General features: G+C 35.4%; 1 protein-coding gene across 2 annotated transcripts in view; it reads right to left on the reverse strand.

Moving 5' to 3' along the window:
- Positions 1–23,699, reverse strand: part of Sestd1 (SEC14 and spectrin domain containing 1) — a 99,148-nt gene that overhangs the window by 46,909 nt on the left and 28,540 nt on the right. Inside the window, exons 2-5 of one of the 2 annotated variants that reach the window (XM_074071195.1) lie at positions 19,694–19,773; positions 17,749–17,857; positions 10,868–10,958; positions 6,555–6,668 (exon numbers count right to left, since the gene is read on the reverse strand). In XM_074071195.1, the coding sequence (XP_073927296.1) occupies positions 6,555–6,668; positions 10,868–10,958; positions 17,749–17,857; positions 19,694–19,748 (369 nt within the window). In that variant the 5' untranslated portion in view covers positions 19,749–19,773. Of the gene's footprint in view, positions 1–6,554; positions 6,669–10,867; positions 10,959–17,736; positions 17,858–19,693; positions 19,774–23,699 lie in introns of those variants that run through there. The other variant, XM_074071196.1, reaches the window with a different exon arrangement.

Raw genomic sequence — 23,699 nt, forward strand, 5'->3', positions numbered from 1 at the left:
TGGCATCCAGGTTTTAGCCTTAGCACCATACCAAAAAAAGAAAGACAGGAAGAAACAGTTGTTTTGTTTTTTTTAAGTCCAGCCTTAAGAAGCAATTTTTAGTAAAATTGAAACCAAAATTAGGAAACAAGCCCCATCTTGCAATCATATTTAGGTCATAAATATTATGTACAAATTATTGTAATCCTTTAATTCTAAATATGAAAACATAGAAATAATAACATAATTTCTAAAAACTCTAAAGAAACATCTTCCATAGGTATAAAAATGTTCTGAAGCCAGGTGCCCATGGCTCATGCCTATAATCTTAGCTACTCAGGAGGCAGAGATCACAGTTCAAAGCCAGCCCAGGCAAATAGTTCACTAGACCTTATCTTGGAAAACACCCTTCACAGAAAAGGGCTGGTTGAGTGGTTCAAGGTATAGCCCCTGAGTTCAAATCCAAGTAGTGGAAAAAAAAAAAGTCCTGAAAATTTTTAGTGGAATGACTAATGAATATGAAATAACACTGTGAATTAAAGCGAAAATGTTCACCAGTAGAAAAGGCCAGACATTACATAACAATATTAGATTATATTAACTTAAACATTACATAGTCAGTTGTTCATTAGATTCTGCAAAACTATCAAATATTTATTAACACCATCACCTATTCTAATTAACTGATTAATTAATAGAAACATATGCCAGCTTGACAGCAAACCTTAACAATCAAGCAATCCCTTAATCTGCGGAGAAGACAGAACCACAAACAGCATTTCAGCTTCTAGAAATGATCCTGCATTTGTTTAGACTGGCATGCTGTGACCCCCTGGGCAGTGTGTGCCAAACTGCTGTGAAAGGCCATGTGCATTCTCCTTATTCTTTGACAGTATTTTTACACAATATGATAGAGAAGGAGTAGCTAACTTGTAAGTTTTTTAAAAAAGAATTAACCAAGTTATTAAAAATAGTAAATATTAAGGTGAACTTCATAATACTACCTAAATATCATACAATACCAAGATCAAAAGAGAACAATTTTGATTTTTCCCACTTCACAAATGACACTAATGAGCTTTATTTAGTTAATTTTAAAAGTTATGTAAGACAGAATAAGCTATCACAAATTATTTATAAAATTATCTAATTTCATGTTTTCACATTATATGTAAATTACAGTGAAAATGGTATTGTCATAAAAAGTGGAGAGAATATTTTTGTGACTTAATATCTGAAATTCTTTTGTACTTTATAAACAACTGCCCTATTTTTAATAATTTTCATATTTCTTATTACACAACTGTAGTGAGAAAAACTTTATAAGTCTGACCCGGTAGATAACTCTCTAAATATGTCTTTTATTCTTCATAAATGAAGAATCAAATTTGATTTAATCACACTTTATACTGTCTTTTTATCATAATTTACTTTTACTTGATGTCATGCTGAAGGCATCATATATGCTCTATCATCATTTCCATGAAATTAGTAAATTCCAAATTATGCATAAAGGGATAACTGTTGAGGCAAATTCACAGAACTATCATCTTATGCTCCCTAAGTTGTTACATATCAAATATCAGTGAATCTTATAATTGATTATTGACCAAAACTGTACAGTAGATAAAACCATCATGTTGGTTGTGGTTTCTAGCTGAGTGATGAACAGGTCTACCATTAACTAGTCAACTGACAATATTAAACAGTTTCCAAAACTGCTAAATTTTTAAATAAAAAAAATGCCTGTATTTTTAAAAAAGTCTTTCAAAAAGAGGATTCTGGTTTAAGGATATAAATCCTCAGCTTGGAAAATGAAAAATGTTTTAAAAAACTGATCTTAGTTTAGAATAGAAAGTTTAAGGAAAAACTAATATGGCTACCAAAACATGTAGATTCAGAAATTAGATCCTAAGATTTTATAATGATATGATACTGCTCAGTATGTTATTAATAGAGATATTAAAGTATTAGCTGTTTTTTCATGTAGTACTGGGTTTCAGCTTTCACTTTCTACAGACTGCTCAACAGTTATCAACCTCTGCAAGAGCAGATGTTAATTTGTCAATTTTGTCCAGAAGAAATGCAAGTAATTGGTGGGTATAGTAGCTCACATTTGTAACCCCAACTACTAGGGAGACTGAGATCAGAAGGTCAGCCCCAGACAAAAACACAAGTCCCTCTCCAAAGAATAACTAATGCAAAAAGGGCTGACGGTATGGCTCAAGTGGTAGAGTGCTTGCTTAGCAAGCACAAGGGCATGAGTTCAAACCCCAGTACTGCAAAAAACAACAAAAGATAAACAAATAAAGTGTTTATCAATTTCTGTCCAGAAGAACAATGGATAACATCAAAGTCTGCAACTTATGAATCAGTAGGACATTTGTATGTTAAGACTTTTTTCATTGCTCTTACAAACATCTGAGAAAACTTGAGGGAGGAAGGATGTATTTTGGTTCTTGATTTCAGAAGTTTCAGTCCATGGTTGGCAAGCTCCACTACTTTGGGCCTGAGGGAAGACAGAACACCACAGAAGCAGCAGGAGTGTGTGGAAGAGGAGTTCATCTTACAGTGGCCAAAAAGCAAACACAGCAGAATGTAAGTCTTCCTTATTTCCTTCCCTTTTATTACATCTGGAACCCCAGACTACCGGATAGTGCCACCCATGTTCAGGAAGGTCTTCCTACTTAGTTAATACTCTCTCAAAATGCCCCCACAGACAAACATAAAAGTGTACTTTACTAATCTCCTAAGCAGCTCAAATCCAATCAAGTTGACAATCAAAATTAACCATCACAAATAGTTTTGCACCTTACTTGGCAATTTTATTCACCTAAAAAACCCTAAATATCTCAAATACTCTTTGAATCATACCAAACAAACTTCTGGTAACCTCATTAAGTCATGACTTGAATACTATATTTGACTTATGCTCATTTTATATGTGCATGAAAGTCATTATTTTACCTTTTAGAATACTGTACTTTAACATAGGCTGAATCGACTTAGGAATATAGAGGGGATCTTTTCTGATTTTTCAGCTGGTTGAACTCATAAATACTTGTTAATTATTTTCAAACACCCATCTCCATAAGTGTTCTAATACATGTGGATATCACTCAGCTTATACATTCCATAATATTCAAAACAGCTATCATTTTACCAAGGAGAAATCTAAATTTCAGAATTGCCCCCTAAGAACTCTGAAACCTAATAACTAGCATAGACAAAGGGAACCAGAATAAAACAGTATAACTACAGAAAAGAAGAAAAGGTCACTACTCTACACAAGTTTTTCAAACCTTTGCTAAGTTCTTTTCAAGGAAATAAAAACCATGAAATTTTTAAATAAAGTCTTATGTAAACATTACCATTTCCTTTATTTAGAATTAAATGACTAAACCGCAATGTTATATTAGCTAGCCATATCATGATTCAAGAAGTTTGAAGAGAAAGGTATTTCCTATACCATCTTTAATCTAAACATTTGTGAAGGTCTTCTTTAGTCTGGAATCTAAGTTATGGAAAGAATCAAAACTTATTGCTCTTCTACTCTTAATTCTTCCACCTACAACTAAAACACATTCTTTCCTAATGTGTTTTTTGTTTTTTCTTAGCAGTATTGGGGTTTGAACTCAGGTCTCATGCTCTACCACCTGAGCCACTCCACCAGCCCACATTCTTTCCTAATATACCATTCCCAAAGAACACACACTGAGGGAAGCTTTTCCAATGTGGGCACTCAGATGTTTTATCTTTTACTCATGTTAAGAAAGTGTGTGCAAGATCCAGAAGGAAAATGTGTCTCTGCATGCTTGAGATTCGCATGTGTTAATACACATACTATTTTGATACTTCTGTTTATACTTGTCTCTTAGAGAATACTTTTCTTATTAATGAAAAATAAGTTTCTGAAAAACACTGAGAATAAATCAAACTAAATGGACCCAGAAGTGTTCCTGACAAACGTGTATGAAGTCATTGTTATCAGATCCTATCATTAGACAGACTTTTAAAAAGAAAAGGATCAGATGCAGAACTAAGAAAAGAGAAAAAAGCAATTTATAATGGTGTTGGTTGCCAATAAATAATAATTTTACTGTCATGAATGACAAAAAAGAAAAGGCAGGTGTGGATTCTCTCTTAGTTTGAGGCCAAGATTAATGCTAGTTCTACTTCAATTATATCTTGTCATTAGATAAGGCTCTAGCCTCTATCACCTAACAGTGAAATCTGTTCAGTCGTCAGGTACAATGTGCTGAAGGACAGAAAGTACTCGGATATACTATTCTCATTACTAAAAGGGTAGCTGAACAGGTAGGTATCTATTTCAGTGGCAGAAAAGATATACTGAGAAATATAAAAGTTAGCAATGAGAGATGAACATTCAAAGGTTGACAAAAAACATACTGGAGAAGTGAACAGGAGAGAGATCACCTAGAAAGAACAATTTAGGAAATCATGGGAAAACTGGGTGAAACTGAAATGACCACTGGGTGTTTATTTGATGAACATTGTGGAAAGCTGGCAATAAATTTTTATTATAGATAACTCTATAAAGTAAAACATATTCCTTCTTATAGGAACATTGGCACTCATAACAAAGTTACACTTTTAAAATTATGTAGAATATATACAAAAACACAGGCTAATTACAACAACCCAATTATACAAAATAACATCAAGGAAAATAATTTTTAATTAAATAAGAATCTAAGTTGAATTTAATTTTATCTATAAGCTAAGTGTCATTTAATGGCTAGTGTTAAACTACCTCTTAAATTTAAATGAATATGTTTAGTGGCAAATTAATCAACATTTGAAATTACTCTCTCTTTAGGACATGGGGCTTTTCATAAGTATCTAGTGCTTATTTACTTGGGAAAATATCCCAGTGAATCTCTTCAATGTCTAAGAGAAAGCAAACTGATACAAGATGCTTTAACACTTCTATTTTAAAACAATAGTCTATGACATTAGATCAAAGCAGACAGAAATTCCTTTATTTTATCCTCCAAGATGCAAGAATCTAGTTATATTAATTCATATAGCATAAAGCCGAACTAGGCATAGCATCTCTGAGCAGATACCTATGCTCAAGCAGAAATTCTCCTCTACTCAGCTTTAGTTTCTGAACCACTGGCCCATGCTCCCTTTGCATTCTGTCAGAGTAACACATCCTATGTGCCCTGGCCATGAACTACCAGTCTAAAGCACTCATTCTCCATTGTTCTGAAACTTGAGACAATCCTCCTGGCTTCAGCTATTACTCTCTTCTCTCACTGCACTTTTTCTCTTTTCCTTGGGATGCAGTTTCCCACTCAACTATCAGGAGAATGCACTTACTACTGCATAATCCAGCAGCCTTGGCCATTTTCTCTTATGAGATTGGTACACACTCTTCCACCAAGTCCATGTAACAGTCAAGTCTACCAACAACAAAGTTGCAAGATAAACTGGAAAAAATTCATGGCTTCTACTCAGGATACAGAAAGCTGGAAAGACACTGCTCCAACCAAAGTAACTCTAGAGAGCTTTGAAACCTGTGGTATACTGACGAAAGTAAGAACAAAATTGAGAGACAACTCACCTCCTGGCTAAAATAACTCAGTACTTCCCCTGCCTGCTAAAAGCCTAGCAGAGGACAAGATGGGCCCATGTGCAATCACAAATACTACTTACCCCTCAGTCTTTACTGTCTTAAACAAGACACACAATACAAAATAACAAGGCACACACAAAAAAAGCAAGCAGGAAAATAAACCACTGTAAAGAATTAAAGCAAATCATAAAATCAGAGTAAGACAGACCCAGATATTGGAACTATCAGATAGAGAATTTAAGATAATTATGCTATAGAGATTGCAAGGTAATAGGAACAGATGAGGATTTTAGCAAAGAGACAGAAACTACAGTAATCTTTTCATATCTTTTGTTTCTGAATACAGACACATAGATTGGTTTCTGAACACAGCAGACACCAAAATTTATAGATACTAAAGTCCCTTATATAAAATGGCCTTCTATTTGCATATAACCTATTTTACAAAATTTATGGCAGACATCAAGTCAGAGAAAATCAAATAGAATAAATATCAAATAAAACACATCAAGAAATAATGAAATAAAATTGCCAAAAAAACAAATTAAAAATGATAGCTTGAATGCAGCCAAAGGAAAAAAAGACACATAAATATAGAGGATCAAAGATATAAAAATATCTAAATATAACATATAGAAATTAGGCTCTATAACTTCAATTCCAAAATGTATAGATTTCCTTGTATTTATTAAAATTCCTCTTGATAATATAAAGAAAATTTTTAAATAAAAAGGTTCTAGTTATATAAAGTAGTTAATAGTGATATAAATGAAAATAAGAAAAGTTTTACAGTCTATGACAAAGAATCATAATCCAATAAACGAGTATCTGACTGCTAACTATACACTAATTATAGTATTACTTAAGCACTAACTAAACATTGCTTAGTAATCAGTCTAAACAAGATTAATATCACCAAAACACTACTTTAAAAAATATAATACTGCTTTTGCTTTTTATAGATTATATTTACCTCAAAGCCAAGTCTATCCTTTTCTTTCCAGAAACAAAAATGTGTTACTTTCTTATCCCAGAATTCATCTGGCTTCACTACACAAACAAGGGACACCTCAGCTGGAACAACATTCTGTAAAATACAGAAAAACATATGCAAATTACAAATGGAAAATGAATAATTTAATAAATTTACAAATTATTATTCATGATTGTGCTAAATAAGAGATTTGGTAAAGAATTAAAATAATAAGTAGAAGGAATTCCCCCAAACTTTAAAACACAAATAGCAATCAATAAAGACAGGAAAGACAAGCTATTCAGGAAAGATTTCAAAAAAGGTTACATACATAGTGCATTTGAATTATTTTTTCTTTTATTCAATCTCGCTAATAGGAATATGTTTAAACTGCAAGATACCTTTTAGCTGGGAAATTATTAAAAATGTTTTTTCTGTGATATGAAAGAATCTCTTCAAAGATATGAAATCAATTTTCTCATAAAGCAAGTTTCTTATCAGCCATACAAAGAGGTCAAGATTCTCCATGATTATTAACTTGAAGTAGATGGAATACAAAGAGCTAATCTTTTACCGTATACAACATCATGTTGACTAGGTATGGTTATTTCCTACATAAAGCATGGAAATGAACATTTACTGACTTAATAAGTATTTCATGTATATTTTTTAAGGAATTCCCATAGGTTCTAAAATATAAAATACATCTTAATCTAGCCATTTCTGCCACCTGTATTACTAACATCCTCAAACTAACCAGCTTTATAAAATATTCTTATAACACAATAAAATTCAAACCCCTCCTCAAGGCCTCTGACACCCTCTAAGCTCAATCCCTATTGACCACGGGTACCTCACCTTACACTTCCCTCCCCTAGGCCTCTCCTCTACTACATTGCTCCCAGAACATGTTTGTTCTGCCTCAGGACTCTGCTCATACGTTTTCTTCTGTTCAAAGTGCTCTCTGCCCTAGAATGAGTGCTCCCTCAGTTGAAGATTCTATTCAAAGGCCTCAAAGAGACCAACCTTGTCTGTCCTATTAGAAGTAGCACTGTCCTTTTAGTATTGCATTCTTTATAGCATTCATCACCAAATGATGTTACACTATTTATTAATTTACTTAATTGCTCACTGTCTTACTCTTTAAATGGCACATGAGCTTCCCAATAGCAGGTACCTTACCTACTATGTTGCCCCTGTATTTCCAGTGTCTGACATATAGAAGACACGCTACAACTACTTATTGAATACACAAATCCTCATTTAGAAATGCATATTTTTTAAACTTTAGAGAAGAGTAATTTTAGCTTCTGAGAACTGAAGTAACTTCTCTAAGCTCATGAGTTAAAAGAGTAATGGAGCTAAAATAGAAACCACATATGACTCTGAATTCTACCACATTTCATAGGTGATCACTGGTCAATAAATTATTTCTGAAAGGTCCAGACAAAAAGTATTTTAGGCCAGGCATCGGTGGCTCACATGTGTAATTCCACCTACTCAGTAGGCAGAGATTGGGAGGATCACAGTTCAAGCCCACCTGCGCAAAAAGTTAGCTTGTCTGGTGGTACATGCCTGTCATCCCAGCTGTGCAGGAAGCATGAATAGAAGGATCATGGTCCAGGCCAGTCCAGACAAAAATGAAGGACCTATCCCAAAAATAAACAAAGCAAAGAGGGCTGGGAGTATGGCTGAAGTGGTAGATCACCTGCCTAGCAAGCACGATACCCTGAATCCAAACCAGAGTACCATCAAAAGAGAAAAAAAAATTTAGGCTTTGCAGACCATATACTCTCTGTAACAAGTACTCGATTCTGATGATGTAGAGTGAAAGAGGCTAGAGATGACATGTACATGATGGGCAAGATTGAGTTCCAATAAAGCCTTATTTAGACTCAAAGGTCTCACCTCTGTTCCGAACAATAAAGGGCACACTAAATAATAATTTCTTAAGGAGGAAAGAGAAACTCTTATGATGTGAACATGTTACTGGGTATGTCAGAAATCTACTCTCTCCCAATGATAAGGTAAGCAAAATAAACTGAAGAGTGTCAAAATCATTAACAGAGAGGCTAGAAAATTTAGGGTAGATTTGGGGTTTATTCACTTATGGACCTGTGGAAAATTAGCATTTCAAAATCAATAAAGCACAAAAACTGTGCGAAACAAGAGAAATAGAGCCCCTCTTTGTAGAGAACACTAGTCACAGATGGAGGCTGCTCTGAGGTCCAGATTCCCGAACAACTGGCACCAGCACCTTTGGGATAAATGCAGACATGAGTGGACATGTCTGCAGAAACAGCTTAAGTAGGAATTAAAAACAGGCCATGGTAACTTCTGAAAAGGTTAACTATGAATAAATGCAAAGCTGTTAAAATGTCTATCAGAAAATAAATTCATTGATTGTTCTTTAGAACTGCCACTGATCAAAGTCCAGATCAGACAGCAAGTCCAAAGTAGATAAACTATGACACAGATGAATGACTGGATAAAAGGAAGACCACAGATAAAATTAATGGACTTCTCACCTAAGAGTAATTTTAACAACTTTTACAGAGAAGAGATAATCTTCAGGGTTTGGAACATATTTGACAGAAAAGGTTATTATGGGACACTGACCTGTGCTCCCTGAAAAAAACTGGTTCTACAGAGGCTATGCCTTTCTGACCCACAGAGGTGGTCCAACAACAGAAAATTTAGGTCAAACACTTAGGAAGAATGAGGCAATGAGTAGACAATTTAAAGGTCAGGTAGAATACATGCTACTGCTAAAAAATACACTTGGTAATGGGTAAAGCCAAGGCCTGGTGCTTAGGCTATGCTTCCAATTTCAAGTTACTTAAATTCCTGGTGCCTCAGTTGAGCTTTCGAGATACGTAACTCTGCTCTGCAAGGTTGTGAGGCTAAAATTAAATGAGATAACTTTGGGGTGGGGGCAACTGGAGTTTGAACTCAGGGTCTCAAGTTTAAATGAGATAAAGCAAGCTTAGCACAGTACCTGAGCCATAGTAAGTGCTGAAACTAAAACTAAAATTACCATTTTGTTCTCACCCCTTGATCCTTTTATTCCATTATTCTAATTAAATGATCAAACATTAAGAATCATTCTTAGTTATCACTTAAAATTTTAAATTATATTTTTAACAGAACCCTAAAGCACTATTAATTATTTCTCAATTTAAAATTCTTGATCCTCCTTTCAATATCACCGATATTCACTTAACTAAATGTTCACTACCCCATGTGACTGCCAAATTATATTTTCCCCAAGCTAGTCTCTTATCAACACTTCATTGAACTTGCATCATTTTTTTGTAGTAAAGTAATAGTAAAGCTTATTAGGAAAGGAATTTAGTATCATGGGATAAAAATAGAAAAAAATGTGGGAAAAGGGGGTAAAACATTCCCTGCTCCCCATGTACGAAACGGGAGTAGAGACTCTGAATTTGTTTCATTGTTAAGTTATCAAAAGTCATAGTCCCTGCCAGGATTGACTTTTCATTTTTTTCCATTTAAATTTTGACAACCTCTTTTATTACCTCAGATTTTCCCTTCTCTAGAAGCCCTTTTAATGAAAGTCAGATGCGTGAGAGCAAGCCACCCCCTTTCAATCACACAAAAGTTTTATTTTTCCATTTCATATGATATTTTCAATGCCCTTACAATAAATCAACAAATGTTTACTGAATACCTACCACATGCCAGAGATGACAGCAACATCATTGAGGAACACAAGGAAATAAGAAACAAGACTAGGGTCAGTTCTCAAGGACTTTGTAACTTATAAGCATTCATTAGGTATTAATATGTGAGCCTCTGGAGTCCTGGAGGGCAGTTATTAAACAAATTTCTTCTGGATTGTAAATAAATAGAGGGAACATCACGAATCTTGATGATGTGGAGAGGAAACAAGGAACCTGCATGGACAGACATGCCTGACTCACCACAAAGCTTCTTCAGAGTAGACTCACAGTCCTACTTCCTCCCTCTCCTATGGGAATGGAGCATGGGAGCCATGACACACATAACACAGAGTGCAGAGCTCCCCACTGAGGCTGGTGATGTCTACCTTTCACACTTTAATTACTTCAACATGACATATTATTTTCAATCATTTACACCAGGGTTGAGATTTACTTCATCATACAAATTCAAACATAAAAATCAAGCCTAAACAACACAATAGTGTTATGTGTATTTTTAGAATTAAGTCACTGCTGAGATGCCTGAGCATGAAATACCTTTTCCATTTTCATCATGATTTGTTGCTATAAAATAAAAACCACTGCCTGACCCCCCCAAAAAAAAATTACCTGTAGCATTAAGACTACTGTTTTCACCACATTCCACTGCGATTTTCTACCATCCACAATCACGGTAAATCCTCTAGCCTTACACTTTTCACTGAAACAAAACAAAATTACAATGTATTAAAACAAGCTCCATTAATTCTAAATAAGGAAGGTAAAAAGCTTAATAATACATGGAGTCGAATTCACTTTACTTGGTTTGACCTACATTATCCATAAATAAAATTCTTTAGAATACTTTTTCAGTTTTCTAAAGCAATTTGTTTTTCTCATTTCAGGAAATGTTAATCCACAAGTTCGTATGGAAGAAAATTACTCTAAAAGCATGTAAAGTTAATGTCTTAAAAAGTGATGAAGTTTAAAGCAATATTCAAGCAGGCCCACTAGTCTCCCAATTTCTCCATCTGTACAATGGGAATCAAAGTCAGGCAGGGAACTAATGGTTGCCAAGAATCTTACATACTTCTTGTCTCTTCTTCCTGCCAGAAATTCAAAACTTGTGAAGTGATAGTGTAGAACAGGTAGAAAAAATAATAAGTTACTATTAAAACATTGGAATCTGGCTTCTTGATGCTCTTTGGGTGAAATTCAATGAGATGAGGTAGTACTTGCTTTACAAAATGATTCAAAGTTTTAATATGCCATATCTGACCCATTTTTGCTCTTACTTTCTCATTCTCTGTCACTTGACCAAGAAATCTTAAGTGCTATAAAATGTGTTACTGCTATATTATATTCAATTATTCAAGCATTTAGTAAACACTTCCCAGAAGTCTACTTTAATAAAATGCAAAAATTTCACATAGAAAAATTCCAACCTAAAGACAAAGACTACATTGCTATAATTATTGCTAATATTTTACTTACCTACTCAGTGCCAGGACCTTGATTACCCTCCCTCTAATGTAGTGGAAGGAAATGCAGTCTTGCTTATAGAGCAAGGATTTGGTAGTGAAAGCTCTCCCCATGTAAGTTCCCCCAATTACATGTATTATGGGAAAGGTAAACAGCAAGTCTCTTCCTAGGATTTAGACTTAGCAGCCCAGGAGATTTTACTGGCTCTCCTCCCTCCACACACTCACATCAGTCCCAAGAAGGTTCTTGGAGAATTAATGCATGTCCATTCTACTAAGAAACCATAAGACCACAAGAATGAGGATGATATCACTAAACTTTGGAGTAGGAACAGGATCCTCTGTAGATAGGGACATAAAAAATAAACTGAGCTTCTGAAGTAAATAGAGAAGTATTCAAGAGGTAAGGCAAATTAAAGCATATGTTCACACAAAAACTTGCACATCAATGCTTGTAGTAACATTAATTCATACTAGTGACAAAGTAGACATGAGTCAATGTTCATCAGCTGATGAATAGAAAATAAAATGAGGTATAGTCACAAAATGAAAAATTAGGCAGTCATAAGAAATGTATCTGATACATGTTAATATATGGTACAATACAGATAAACCTTGAAAACATGCTAAGTAAATGAAACCAGACACAAAGGGTCACATATTGTATGATTCTACCTATATAAAATATCCAGAACAGGCAAATCCACAGAGACAAAAGACAGATAAGTGGTTGGCAGAAGCTGGTGGTGAGAACAAAATGGGGAGTGATTGCTAATAGGTACAGAGATTCTACCAGACTGATGATAATTATTAGAAATTAGTGCGATGGTCTCCCAATCCTGTGACTATATCAAAAACCACTGAACTGTACACTTTATTAAAAGGGTGATTTTCATATGTGAATAAAATCTCAGGTAAAAATATTTTAAGCAATCAATTTTTATTTGCATTACAAAATAAAGGATCCATTTATTGGAGGGAGGAGTGGCACATACAGCTACCACAAGATAACCACTTGTGGAGGGGAGCAAATCTGACACCTGATTACTAATTGTGGGCTCAGGTTAGGAGGCCCCCACCAACAAGACACCTAAGAAGACTACGATGCCTTAGAGAGGACACAATCCTAGAAAGACTAGCTAGATAGGGGACTGGTTGTTGAGTGGACTTTGAGAAAGTGTCAATAACTCAGGGACTCTCTCAATGCATTGTAAGTTTGCAGGATCTAGAGCTAAGACACACAGCTATCAAGTGAGGACCTTCCCACATACCATTCCCATAATTTGGTACTTCCTTATCAGCAACATTTACATGTTGAGACACAGGTTACACAACCATTTTTGTTAAGTAAGTTTTAAAAAAACAATACATTTATATTTCAATGCATACTATAAATTAATTTGTACATTAACATTAAGAGAGTAATGAACCTTGCAAATAACATCTGTAGTTATCTTAAAGGAATGAAGCACCAAATTATCTTTTAGAGTATTTAAAAAACACCCTTAATCATAATTTTCTCGCATTTTACTAAGACAGATAATGAAAATATACACAATCTAAAGATACTACTTTAAAATTGCAGTATGAAGTCATCTGTCAAATATCTGAAAGGAGATGGTATTTTATAACTTGATTCCTACAAGTGATGGTTTAAATTGCTTTTAACAACATATTTAACTTAGAAGCATGTTATGCCTCTATGTGTTTATAAAGGGTATGTTGGAGAACCAAAAGTGCTATTAAAATTACTATACCACTGCTAGCATGTTTATGACTGCATTTTTACAGCAGCTAAGGAAAAAAATATTTAGGACCCTGCCTCTTTGTTCCTACTCCATTAGAACTGTTCAAGGATGGTGTGACTAACTTAAAACAGCTCTGTGAAAGAAATGAGGATCCCAGCCCACTCACTTCTGAGGGGTTTCCTGGGGTCAGTATCCTTCTGCTCTTCACTGATTACTTTGATTGTAACTAAAGCTTCTTCTCTTCCACTTTCAGAGTTCTGCTTATACTTGCATAATGGCACCAAGTGTATTACACTTTTAGTATAATGACTTATTTACAATTCATCCTCATTAGGTAACAGGCCTCTGGAAAACAGGCACATTCTCTTACTAATATCTTGGCAGCTTCTGTATCAGTACTTTAAATTTAGAAGTCCTTTGAAAATGTGAGATGAAATGTATGACATCACTCCTGAGTCAGAACACAATGGCTTTCCTTCCCATTCAGAACTGAAGCCTTGACCACGGCCCACATAGTCCTCTGTGACTGACTCCAGTCTCTCCTTCTGAACACCCTGCTCCTCTCTCAAACTGCTCCAACTATACTAGACTGGCCTCTGCACTTACTACTCCCTATCTTGAATGTTCTTTTATCAATATCTTACCTAAGACCTGCTGCTGGTTTCAATCATCTTTGATAAAATGTTATCATTCGGTAACTGTACACCACCCACTCCCTAACTACTGCTGCTTCTCCTAATTTTTCATGCTCTGTTTTCATAAGCATTCAGGAATCCCTAACATACTGAGCACACATTTGTGTTATCTGTTCGTTGACCACCAGGTATCCTGACCACTGAGCCTGCTTTGTTCTCCATCTGCTCAGCACCTAGGACCATGAGGAACTCCTTGTAGCTCTCATGCATTTACTCAGTGACAAAGGAGTTAAGGTCTTAATGTCTATGTGATATTCAGCAAGTCATTAAACCTCTTCTTTCTGGTGCTTCTTCCTTAACATAAATAATATTTTCTACACTTAGGAAAAACTGATTTAAAAATCAAAACTTGAACTTTTAAAGAAGTCAAAACTTGTTAAAATGTGGTGGTAGCCCAACAGATGTCAAATTTCTACTAAGAATAACTTTTGCAAGTACTTGGAGGAATTTCTATAGAAAGGACTTAACTAAAGTGGTGAGACTAGGATGACTGCTTCAGTACATTCTAACCCTAAAATTCCATGATTCTCTAATTAGTTTCCTAGCTCTCAATAAGTTTCCTTTGAGCTAGAAAATACTACGATTTTAAATACTGCTGGATATACTGTTGAAAGATGGTAAAACAAGTAGGGAAGATGTCCAAGGTTTCTTTTATAATAATATACATGCCAGTTATTTTCATGTTAATTATCAGTTTTGATAGATCCCGGTTTTATGTGAATTTACAACAAGTTATAAATAGATATGACACTGTGCTTATAACAATGGTAGCTGTATCATGGTGATTAGAAACTCAGGCTTGGAAACAGATCACTGGGCTCGGATTCCATCTCAAGCCCTGGGTTGCCACAGGTCTATGTTCCAGTTCCCTCATATGTAAGATGAGGATGAGGATGACAGTGCTCATTGCAGAGTATTATGAAAATTCAATGTCTAAATTTTCCCTGTTATTTCCTTAAATATGGGGTATTCTTTTTGTATTTACCTCCCAACCATCACCCATAAGGAAATCCTAGGGTCTATTCTGAATTTGAAGTTCTAAAATGAAGGTAAGACCAACTCAGCCAAATTTATTATTCATCAAATAACTTCTTCTGAACTAACAATTTCTGAATGTTAATTTGGTTTTCCAACAAATGTGAAATGTCCTGACAATGGTCAGTTACCAGGCCAACTAAGCCCACATGTGAGTATGCACAGCTCTAAAGAAACTGAAGCGGTAAAATGTACCATGAAATAGAGGGCAGAAACCTGTGCCCATTGACTACTGACCATTAACTAGGAATAAGATCCTACACAGAGCTGGAAAAAATACAAATCATAAGGCACAGTTTCTCTCCTCCAGAAGCTTAAGATCATTCTAGAAAGTACTTTAATTAGTGTCTTACTATATATTCACAGGCATTACCTTATTTAATATTATTAACAAAACAACATAAACCTTTGAAATCTAAAAAAAAGGAGGAGTTAAATAATACATGTAAAAGTTCAAGAATTATCACTAAGCACATCATGACTAAACTCCTAGTAAGAGAAATTTAAATAGAATGAGCTATTTTCTCTTCTATCTTACTTCCTACTTGTATGCCACAGTGAACACGAGTTACAAGTTGTGAATCTACTGGTTCCTACTCTACCTCGGCTACCTGTGCCTCTTACAGGATGTGTAGGGCTGAGTGTAAGTCTAGTACATATGAGCAAATGTTTTCTTGTAACAGCCTAACCACAGTCAGTCGACTGTCTTCTGGAGCTTGGCCTCAATGACATATCCAAGTGCTGAAGCAAAACCTCGTATGTTGATAGAAAGATAGTATGTAGGCCTCTAATCCTTCCTCAAGCATTTGTCAAAGGTAATTTTAGGAGCTGGTGGCTCATGCCTGTAATCCTAGTTACTTGGGAGGCTGAGATCAGTTGGATCACAGTTCTAGGTCAGCCCATACAAGTAGTTCATGAGACCCCCCTCAACTCCAAAATAACCAGAGCAAAATAGACTGGAGGTATGGCTCAAGCAGTAGAGTTCTTGCTTTGCAACTGCAAAGTCCTGAGTTCAAACCCCAGTCCCACCAAAAAAAATAAAAAGGTAAGTTTGACTATGAATAATTTTTGCTTTCCACCTGAACCCCAGAACTAAACTTCGCCTAGGATGTAGCTCCACTGTTCTCTCTCATCTGAAGTATAAAAGCTCCTGCATTGGAGTCAGGAATGACAGATCTCACCCCAGCTCTGCCAGTAACTAGCTGTGTAATCCTAGGCAAGGAACTTTCACCTGTGAGTTTCAAGTCTCTCAAATATAAAATGAGGAAACTGGTTTAGATGGTCTCCAAGTTTCCTAAAATATTTAGCTTTTTTATGAATCCATCTATGGATACTTTTTCATAAATGGCTAATCTCTTTACCTGAAAATGTAATTTGTTCTCTAATGGTGAATAACACAAATTAGCAGTCACAGCTCAGAAAATTAGCAAGATTTTTCAATACTGATGTATTGATTACAGGGTCTGGTGATTTTCATCTTTGCAAGTGAAAAAACTGAAAATTTTCACTTTAACACTTCTATTTCCCCAATAATGAAAAACAATCAGCAATAAAGTCATTAAATTATAGATCAATGTTGGAAGTAAGTGTGATTAAAATCAGTTTTTTCAAATACACTTTTAATCCTATACTCTGCAAGGTAATTTAAAATGAAGACTTTATGCCAATAAAATGCAAAACCAGGAAAAGGAAAAAAAAAAGAATTGCCTTCTCTGACTAAAAAAGTTTTAATTCACTATCTAGAACATAAACATTAGAACATTATGTAAGAGACTGGCTCTATTTCCACCTCTACATTTTACCAACACAGGCATACACAGACTTGCCCTCATTCTCATGTGCTATTGCAGTTTTGCAAATCTGGCTGCGCATTAGAATTATATGGGAAGCTTAAAGGATAAAACAAACTTTCTGCTGAATAACAGCTCCAACAACAACTGGATCACAGTCTGAGAGGACCCCAGACATAAGAGTTTTGAAAAACCTCCACATGATTCTGACATGCAGCTACATGTTAGCCCCTCCGTTATGAGAGAGGATGATGGGGAGGGTTTGTTTTTGAAGTGATGGGTAGACTCAAGCAAACAAGGAGGCTTAAGTTCTGTCTTCACTCAAAAACTACTAAAATTAAAAACTCAAGGATATATGGATCAAAATAGTAATAAATAGTTTTGTATTTTTAAATAAAAATATTTGAAAACTCCTGGTAACTTTCACTCAATATACTTGAACATGTATTTCCATCAACATATGAACATGTATTTCTGTCAACTATTTCACTAAATAGTGACCTAAATACAAAATGATTTCCACTACACTAACTTTTCTAAGTTCCATAGTTTATAAATATTTAACAGGTATGTCCCTAAAAAGTAGACAGTACATACATTTTAGAAATCTATACATCATTAAGTGTAACAATAGCAGAAAATAAGTACTGTACCTGCAAAGTTGTACGTTATTGATAAGATAAAGTATACTTCCATAACAGTAGGAATCATTAGTAAGTAGAAAACATATCAAGATTTAAGAAAAGACACCTTTAAAGTCACCTTGGAATGCTGAGTAGGTAATCCAAAGTGACACTTAGCTCATCCATATTTGTCTGTTCAAGGCATAATGGAATTGTCAGAATGAGGCCACTTCGTCTGTCCTTTCCTCCTATAAAAAATATGTACATTTAACATGTAATAAATATTAAGATGTATACATAATTAAATAGGTTACCTTAAAAATTACAAGCTTAAGATATAATTTGAAAAATACCTAATGGCTATTTGTAGTTTATAAATGTTTATAGTAGTTCAGCAAAATCAGAGAAATTTAGAAAAAATTCACCCATGAAATCTTCACCCAAACACAGAAGTTATCACTTTAACTTTCTTCCATTAGTCTGCCTCATAATGTAATCAATTTGTCAATGTACAATAAGCATTTGAAAATAAAATAAAATAAATTTCCACACAGGAAGAAAAGCCATGAGAAATAACAGTATGAAATATGACTATTTATTTGCTGTGTCATGAAAGTATGTTAAAATAGAGGCCAATAGGAAAAGGGGACCAGGAACTAGAGAAAAGGTTAGATCAGAAAGAATTAACCTAGAAGGTAACACACACGCACAGGAAATTAATGTGAGTCAACTCCCTGTATAGCTATCCTTATCTCAACCAGCAAAAACACTTGTTCCTTCCTATTATTGCTTATACTCTCTCTTCAACAAAATTAGAGATAAGGGCAAAATAGTTTCTGTTGAGTATTGAGGGGATGGGGGGAGAGGAAGGGGGCGGAGTGGGTGGTAAGGGAGGGGGTGGGGGCAGGGGGGAGAAATGACCCAAGCCTTGTATGCACATATGAATAATAAAACAATAAAAAAAATGTTAAAATAAAAAGGGATTTAGCAAATGGAGAAAATCACAAAAAGCTGTGATAAAACATGAAAAGTGTCATACAACAGTTTAGACTTAAGGAAAATGGGCAGAATTTGTAAGCCAAGTCAAAAAAGCATTCTGTTATAAGGAATGACCTGAGTTCGTTTCAAAGGTCATAAATTATGGCATTTATTAATCATATAACAATAAAGAGAAAGCCCTGTCCAGCTAAAAAGAATGCATAGGACCTTGCAACTGAAGTCTAGGTAGTAGAACACACTTCAATTTCACATATGTTTAAGTCCCCTTCAGATTGCCCTAAACATAAAAATGCAACACTTAAACCCAGGTATGTTGGCATACACCTATAATCTCAGAGACAGGAGGATCAGGAGTTCAAGGATTAGAATAGCAAATGCAAGGCCAGCCTGAGGCACGTAGCAAAAACAAAAACAAAAAAGACAAGGGATAGGGATAAAGAATAGTGGTAGAGCAGTGGCCTGTCATGCACAAGACCCTTGGTTTGCCTGTAATTCTAGCTATTCAGGAGGCAGAGAGAGGGAGGATAAATTCCAGCAAAAAGTTAGCAAGACCCCATCATAATCAATAAATTGGGTTAGATAGCCTGCACCTGGGGTCCCAGGAATGTGGGAGGCCCTGCGTGGGAGGGTTGCAGTCCAGACTGGATGGAGGGGAGGGTAGAACACATGACCCTCTCTAGAAAACAGTTAAAAGCAAAAGAAACTAGAGGTGTGGCTCAGGTGGCCAAGCACAAATACAAGAGCCTGAGTTCAAACACCAGTACAGAGAAAAAAAAAATCTAGATGCCTGTGCCTGTTAGTCAATTGTTAACAATTACATTTTTACTTAAGAAGAGAGATATGCAACATCTACCTTATAAAGGTCATTTTAATCAAATTACAGGACAGAATAAAAACTGCTTGGTCAGAATCAACAGTAACATTTAGCTCACACAGCTATCCCATTCTAACTAAAAAAAATGCCTTACATAAAAAAATTTTCTTAACACTTCATAGAAGAATAAAATGTATTTCTGTCAAACTTATCAAAGAAAAGGAGTTTAAACAAACTCACGTCAAAACACTTCTATTTTTAGAAAACGTACCTGAAAGGAAGGCCAGCTTTTTCTTCAGTATGGGTAATATTACTGAGGCCTCCATTTCACTCCAGTAAACTTCGTCACTTCTGAAAACACAGAGTTAAATGTCAACTACAACATAACAATTATTCTATGAAATAAGTACTTAGTTTATCCCAGGGTTTCTCAAATGAAAACTACTAATATTTTGGGTTATAAGTCTTTTGTAGGGAGTTGTCCTGTGCATTGTAGATCAGATAGCAGCATCCCTGGCCTCCACCCACGAAGTACCAACAGCACCGCCCTCTCCCATTGTGACAGCCAGAAGGGCTCTAGACAGTGCCAAATGTGCTCTGGCAGGCAAATCACAGCTGCCTGAGAATCACTGGCTTAAAGCAATACCTCTAGGCTAGAATACTGTCTGGTATACAGCAGAATCTCAATAAATTTGTTGAATGAATCAATTAATCAAGCAAGCAAACAATCTTCTATTGCTCTTCTTATTTATTAAGCAACTTAATTCCAAATATCTGCTTCCCTCTGTTCTGGTATTAGTAGCCTTTTCTGATTTCTCACATTTTTGCTTCCTCATAACAAATGGTAACACAATGACCCTCATGTTTACCTTAAGATACTTCTCAATACACTGTTTTAAGTTTTTGCCCCCATGTCTCACATTCTATAGTTTTAAACTCTTCAGGGGAAAATGTCTGATTTAGCTCAGTTCATCTTTTTGTGCCAAACCATAACTGACTGTTCTTGGTTTGGTCTTTCAGGGTCCACTTGGTCACAGTCAGGGTTAATGACTAAAAAGGGAGTACCCACATAACAAATGCTAAGAGCAAAACAGTTTTCCTTAAATGGAGGCTTTGGCACAGCAGGCATTCAGAGACTTGGGCAGCCTACTATACTACTAAAACAGGATTTGAGGAGAGCAGGACCTTTAAAATAAAGCAAGCTAATCAAAGGCTCAATTACACTACTTCTTACACTTGGCTTCAGTCTGACAGAATACTCTCTATCACATTTTTATCTCTTCCTCCTCTATAGATTTCATACCTACCCACCATCATCATGCAGGACAGTTCCTTGGAGTGTATTGGTAAAGTAAGCTCTCTGAAAATAATTTTCCAAGCAAATGGAAGCTATGACTCTTTATACAACATATCCTGCAAACACCTGCTATGAACTAGTCCCATTTCAAGCACTGTATTATCAGCTAAGGCTGAACACTCAAGTCACAGCCATGTCCTGTATAAAAATGTAGTCTTTAAAAAAATCCTAGATATTAAAATATATATACATAAATACAGATATGTATATATGTACATATATATATATATATATACACACACAGTCTTAACACAGATCACATAAAGGCTAATTAAGTAAGACTAATTGAACCAGTATACTATTTTATAGCTTTTGTGTGTACAATGAAAAAAAGCTCTGCCACCCTTTGCACCTATATACAAAGAAAGCATGCTGTCAAACTAAATGATACATTCTTCTCAAGTTTTATTCCTTAAGTACTTGTTTGCAATTTGTTCATTCATCTTTGTTCTACCTTAGCCCAGCTAACAGACAAGTAGTAGAAAGCAGAAGGAAAAACTAACATTTTACATCTTTTATCTAAAACCACTTGTAATTTATGTTTCCAAATCAGTATTTTAACTTGATGAGGTATTATCCAGCTAAACAAGAACTCAGAAAGCATGGGTGCATGTTTAGGGTCCTTTTTCCTGTGACCAGCTTGTTGAGAACCTGCTCGAAAGTTTGATTATAATGATTATGACAATAACATTTACCAAGTGTTTACTACCAACCTGCACTGTTCTAAATGGTTTCTTTCTTTTAAGGTACTTAATCTTCACAATATTTCTGAGGTAAGTGCCATTATTGTTTCCATTTCACAGAAGAGTGAACCAGGGCTCAGAAAAATTAAACATTGCCCAACATCACACAGGTAAAAAGCTGGGAAGCTCATACCCAGGGAATGTGGTTCCAACAAGACAGCTTTCACACCACACCAACAGTTTACCAAGAAAACAGCTCTGAAAATGTCCAGTCACATCTAGCCAATTAAACAACATGAAGCTCTCCACTATCTGCAAAATAAAAATACTTAGAACAGATATATGACTTAATAAAACATAATGTGCATTTAGTCTTTATCCTTGGTTTCTGGCACAGAACTCCTCAGACCCTTGGAATTTCCTGAGTGGTAGGACTTCTAATGAGGTGCATCCTATCACATCTCCTATTGTGACTTATGGAGGAGCCTCTATACAAGCTGTCAAAAAGACAAAACTTTGGTTAAAAAGTTGGAACTTTCAGCCCCACTCTCCCAAACTTGGGGAGGGAGGGAGACTAGAGACAATCACAATAACAAATGACTTCACCAATTGGTCCAGGTAGTGAACACCTGGAGGTACTGACAGGGTGGCAAGCCTGGAGTGGCACAGGAGGCTCAAAGGCTCCCCTCAATACCTTGCCACATTTATCTCTTCTATTTGGCTGCTCTTGAAATGTGTTCTTTATAGTAAGGAAACAGTTTTCCTGAGGTCTGTGAATCCCATACCTGAGGAGAGAGGAAGATCATGCAAACCCCAATGTGTAGTCCAGTTGGACAGAATGTGTGGTAACCTGGGGACCCAATATTTGCCACTGGCATCTGAAGTGAGTGCAGTCATGTGAGATTAATCCCTTAAAACTCTGAGTTTGAACACTAATGCCAGAACTGTATTGAATTGAATTGTAGGATGTTCAGTTGGTGTCTGGAGAGTTGGAGGATTGCAGTGGGAGGGGAAAACCTTACATATATAGATAGAAGTATATCAGTACACCCACATACAGCTACGCACTGCCTTGATTTAAGGTAAGGCACTGCACTGCACTTTTCCCCACCGATGCCTTTACACTATTAACACAGTGTGAAGGACAAAAAAATACCTAAGATTTATTATAATAAATTTTTTGACCTCATGGACTTGCTGAAAGCTAGAATCAAGAGAACTACTGATCTAGGCTGTCAAAAGAGGATGCTTCGACAAAGGAATTTCAAACTTAGGAAGCAATACATATAATAGAGATCACTTAGTCACAGAAACAAAACTGGCTTCCTAAACAGCACAAATTCTGAACTGCCTTGAATCCCTTCCTGTGTTTTAGGCCAATTATTTCCTCCCTTCTCATCAATTCTATAAATTGTGCAACACTCTCCCTGGAAATATTTTTCATGCTTAAGTCAGCGAGAGTAAGTTTCTCTTAGTCAATGGATTGCAATAGGAAGCAAAAGTACAATTAAGAGTCTAGTAGACTGTGTTTCTGATCACTTCATGCTTCTTTTTAAAAATCTGTTGCCATTTGTTTTTAATGAAAATGACCAATCAATGCATTGAGGTTTTAACCCTTGCCACAGTAAAATCCCATTAAATAGCAGCCAAAAGAGGAAAACATCTGAAATCTCTTAAGGTCCCCCAAAGCATAAGACGCTGTAGCTCCAGGTGACCGAAGGAGTAAAATGTATGAAACTGGAGCTTTAAATCAGGTTATTAACTTTATGCCAATAAATGCCAAAGTTTAATTTTCAGCATTGAGTTCTCCCTATGCCAAGAGAGGAATGGGAAATGGCTTCAGTCTCTTGTTCTAGCTTCACTTTAAGCAAACTGATATGTTGAGACAACCTTTATTTTCTGTCTCCTCAGAAATGTATTTTATCCTTTACTTTTTTACATAATCACTCCAGCAGGGCAAAATCCAATGGGTTTTTTTAATACAACTGGTTTTTCCCCTTTGAGAACAGACAGAAGGTAACAAATAGTTTAAAATAATGAAAAATAGAACTTTTGGAGTGTATAGACCAAGATCAAATGAATTGATTAATAAAATGTGAAGCAGTCAAGAGACAAAACAACAATGTTTACTCTTTATCTCCCTCCCTTATAGAGTCTCCTTTCTTATCACTCTCTTTCATTGTTCCACTAGAGATAAGTAAAAAAAAAATAGATTACCATAACACTAGTGTAAATTT

The sequence above is a fragment of the Castor canadensis genome, chromosome 4 (assembly GCF_047511655.1).
Source record: "Castor canadensis chromosome 4, mCasCan1.hap1v2, whole genome shotgun sequence".
Classification (NCBI taxonomy): Eukaryota; Metazoa; Chordata; class Mammalia; order Rodentia; family Castoridae; genus Castor; species Castor canadensis.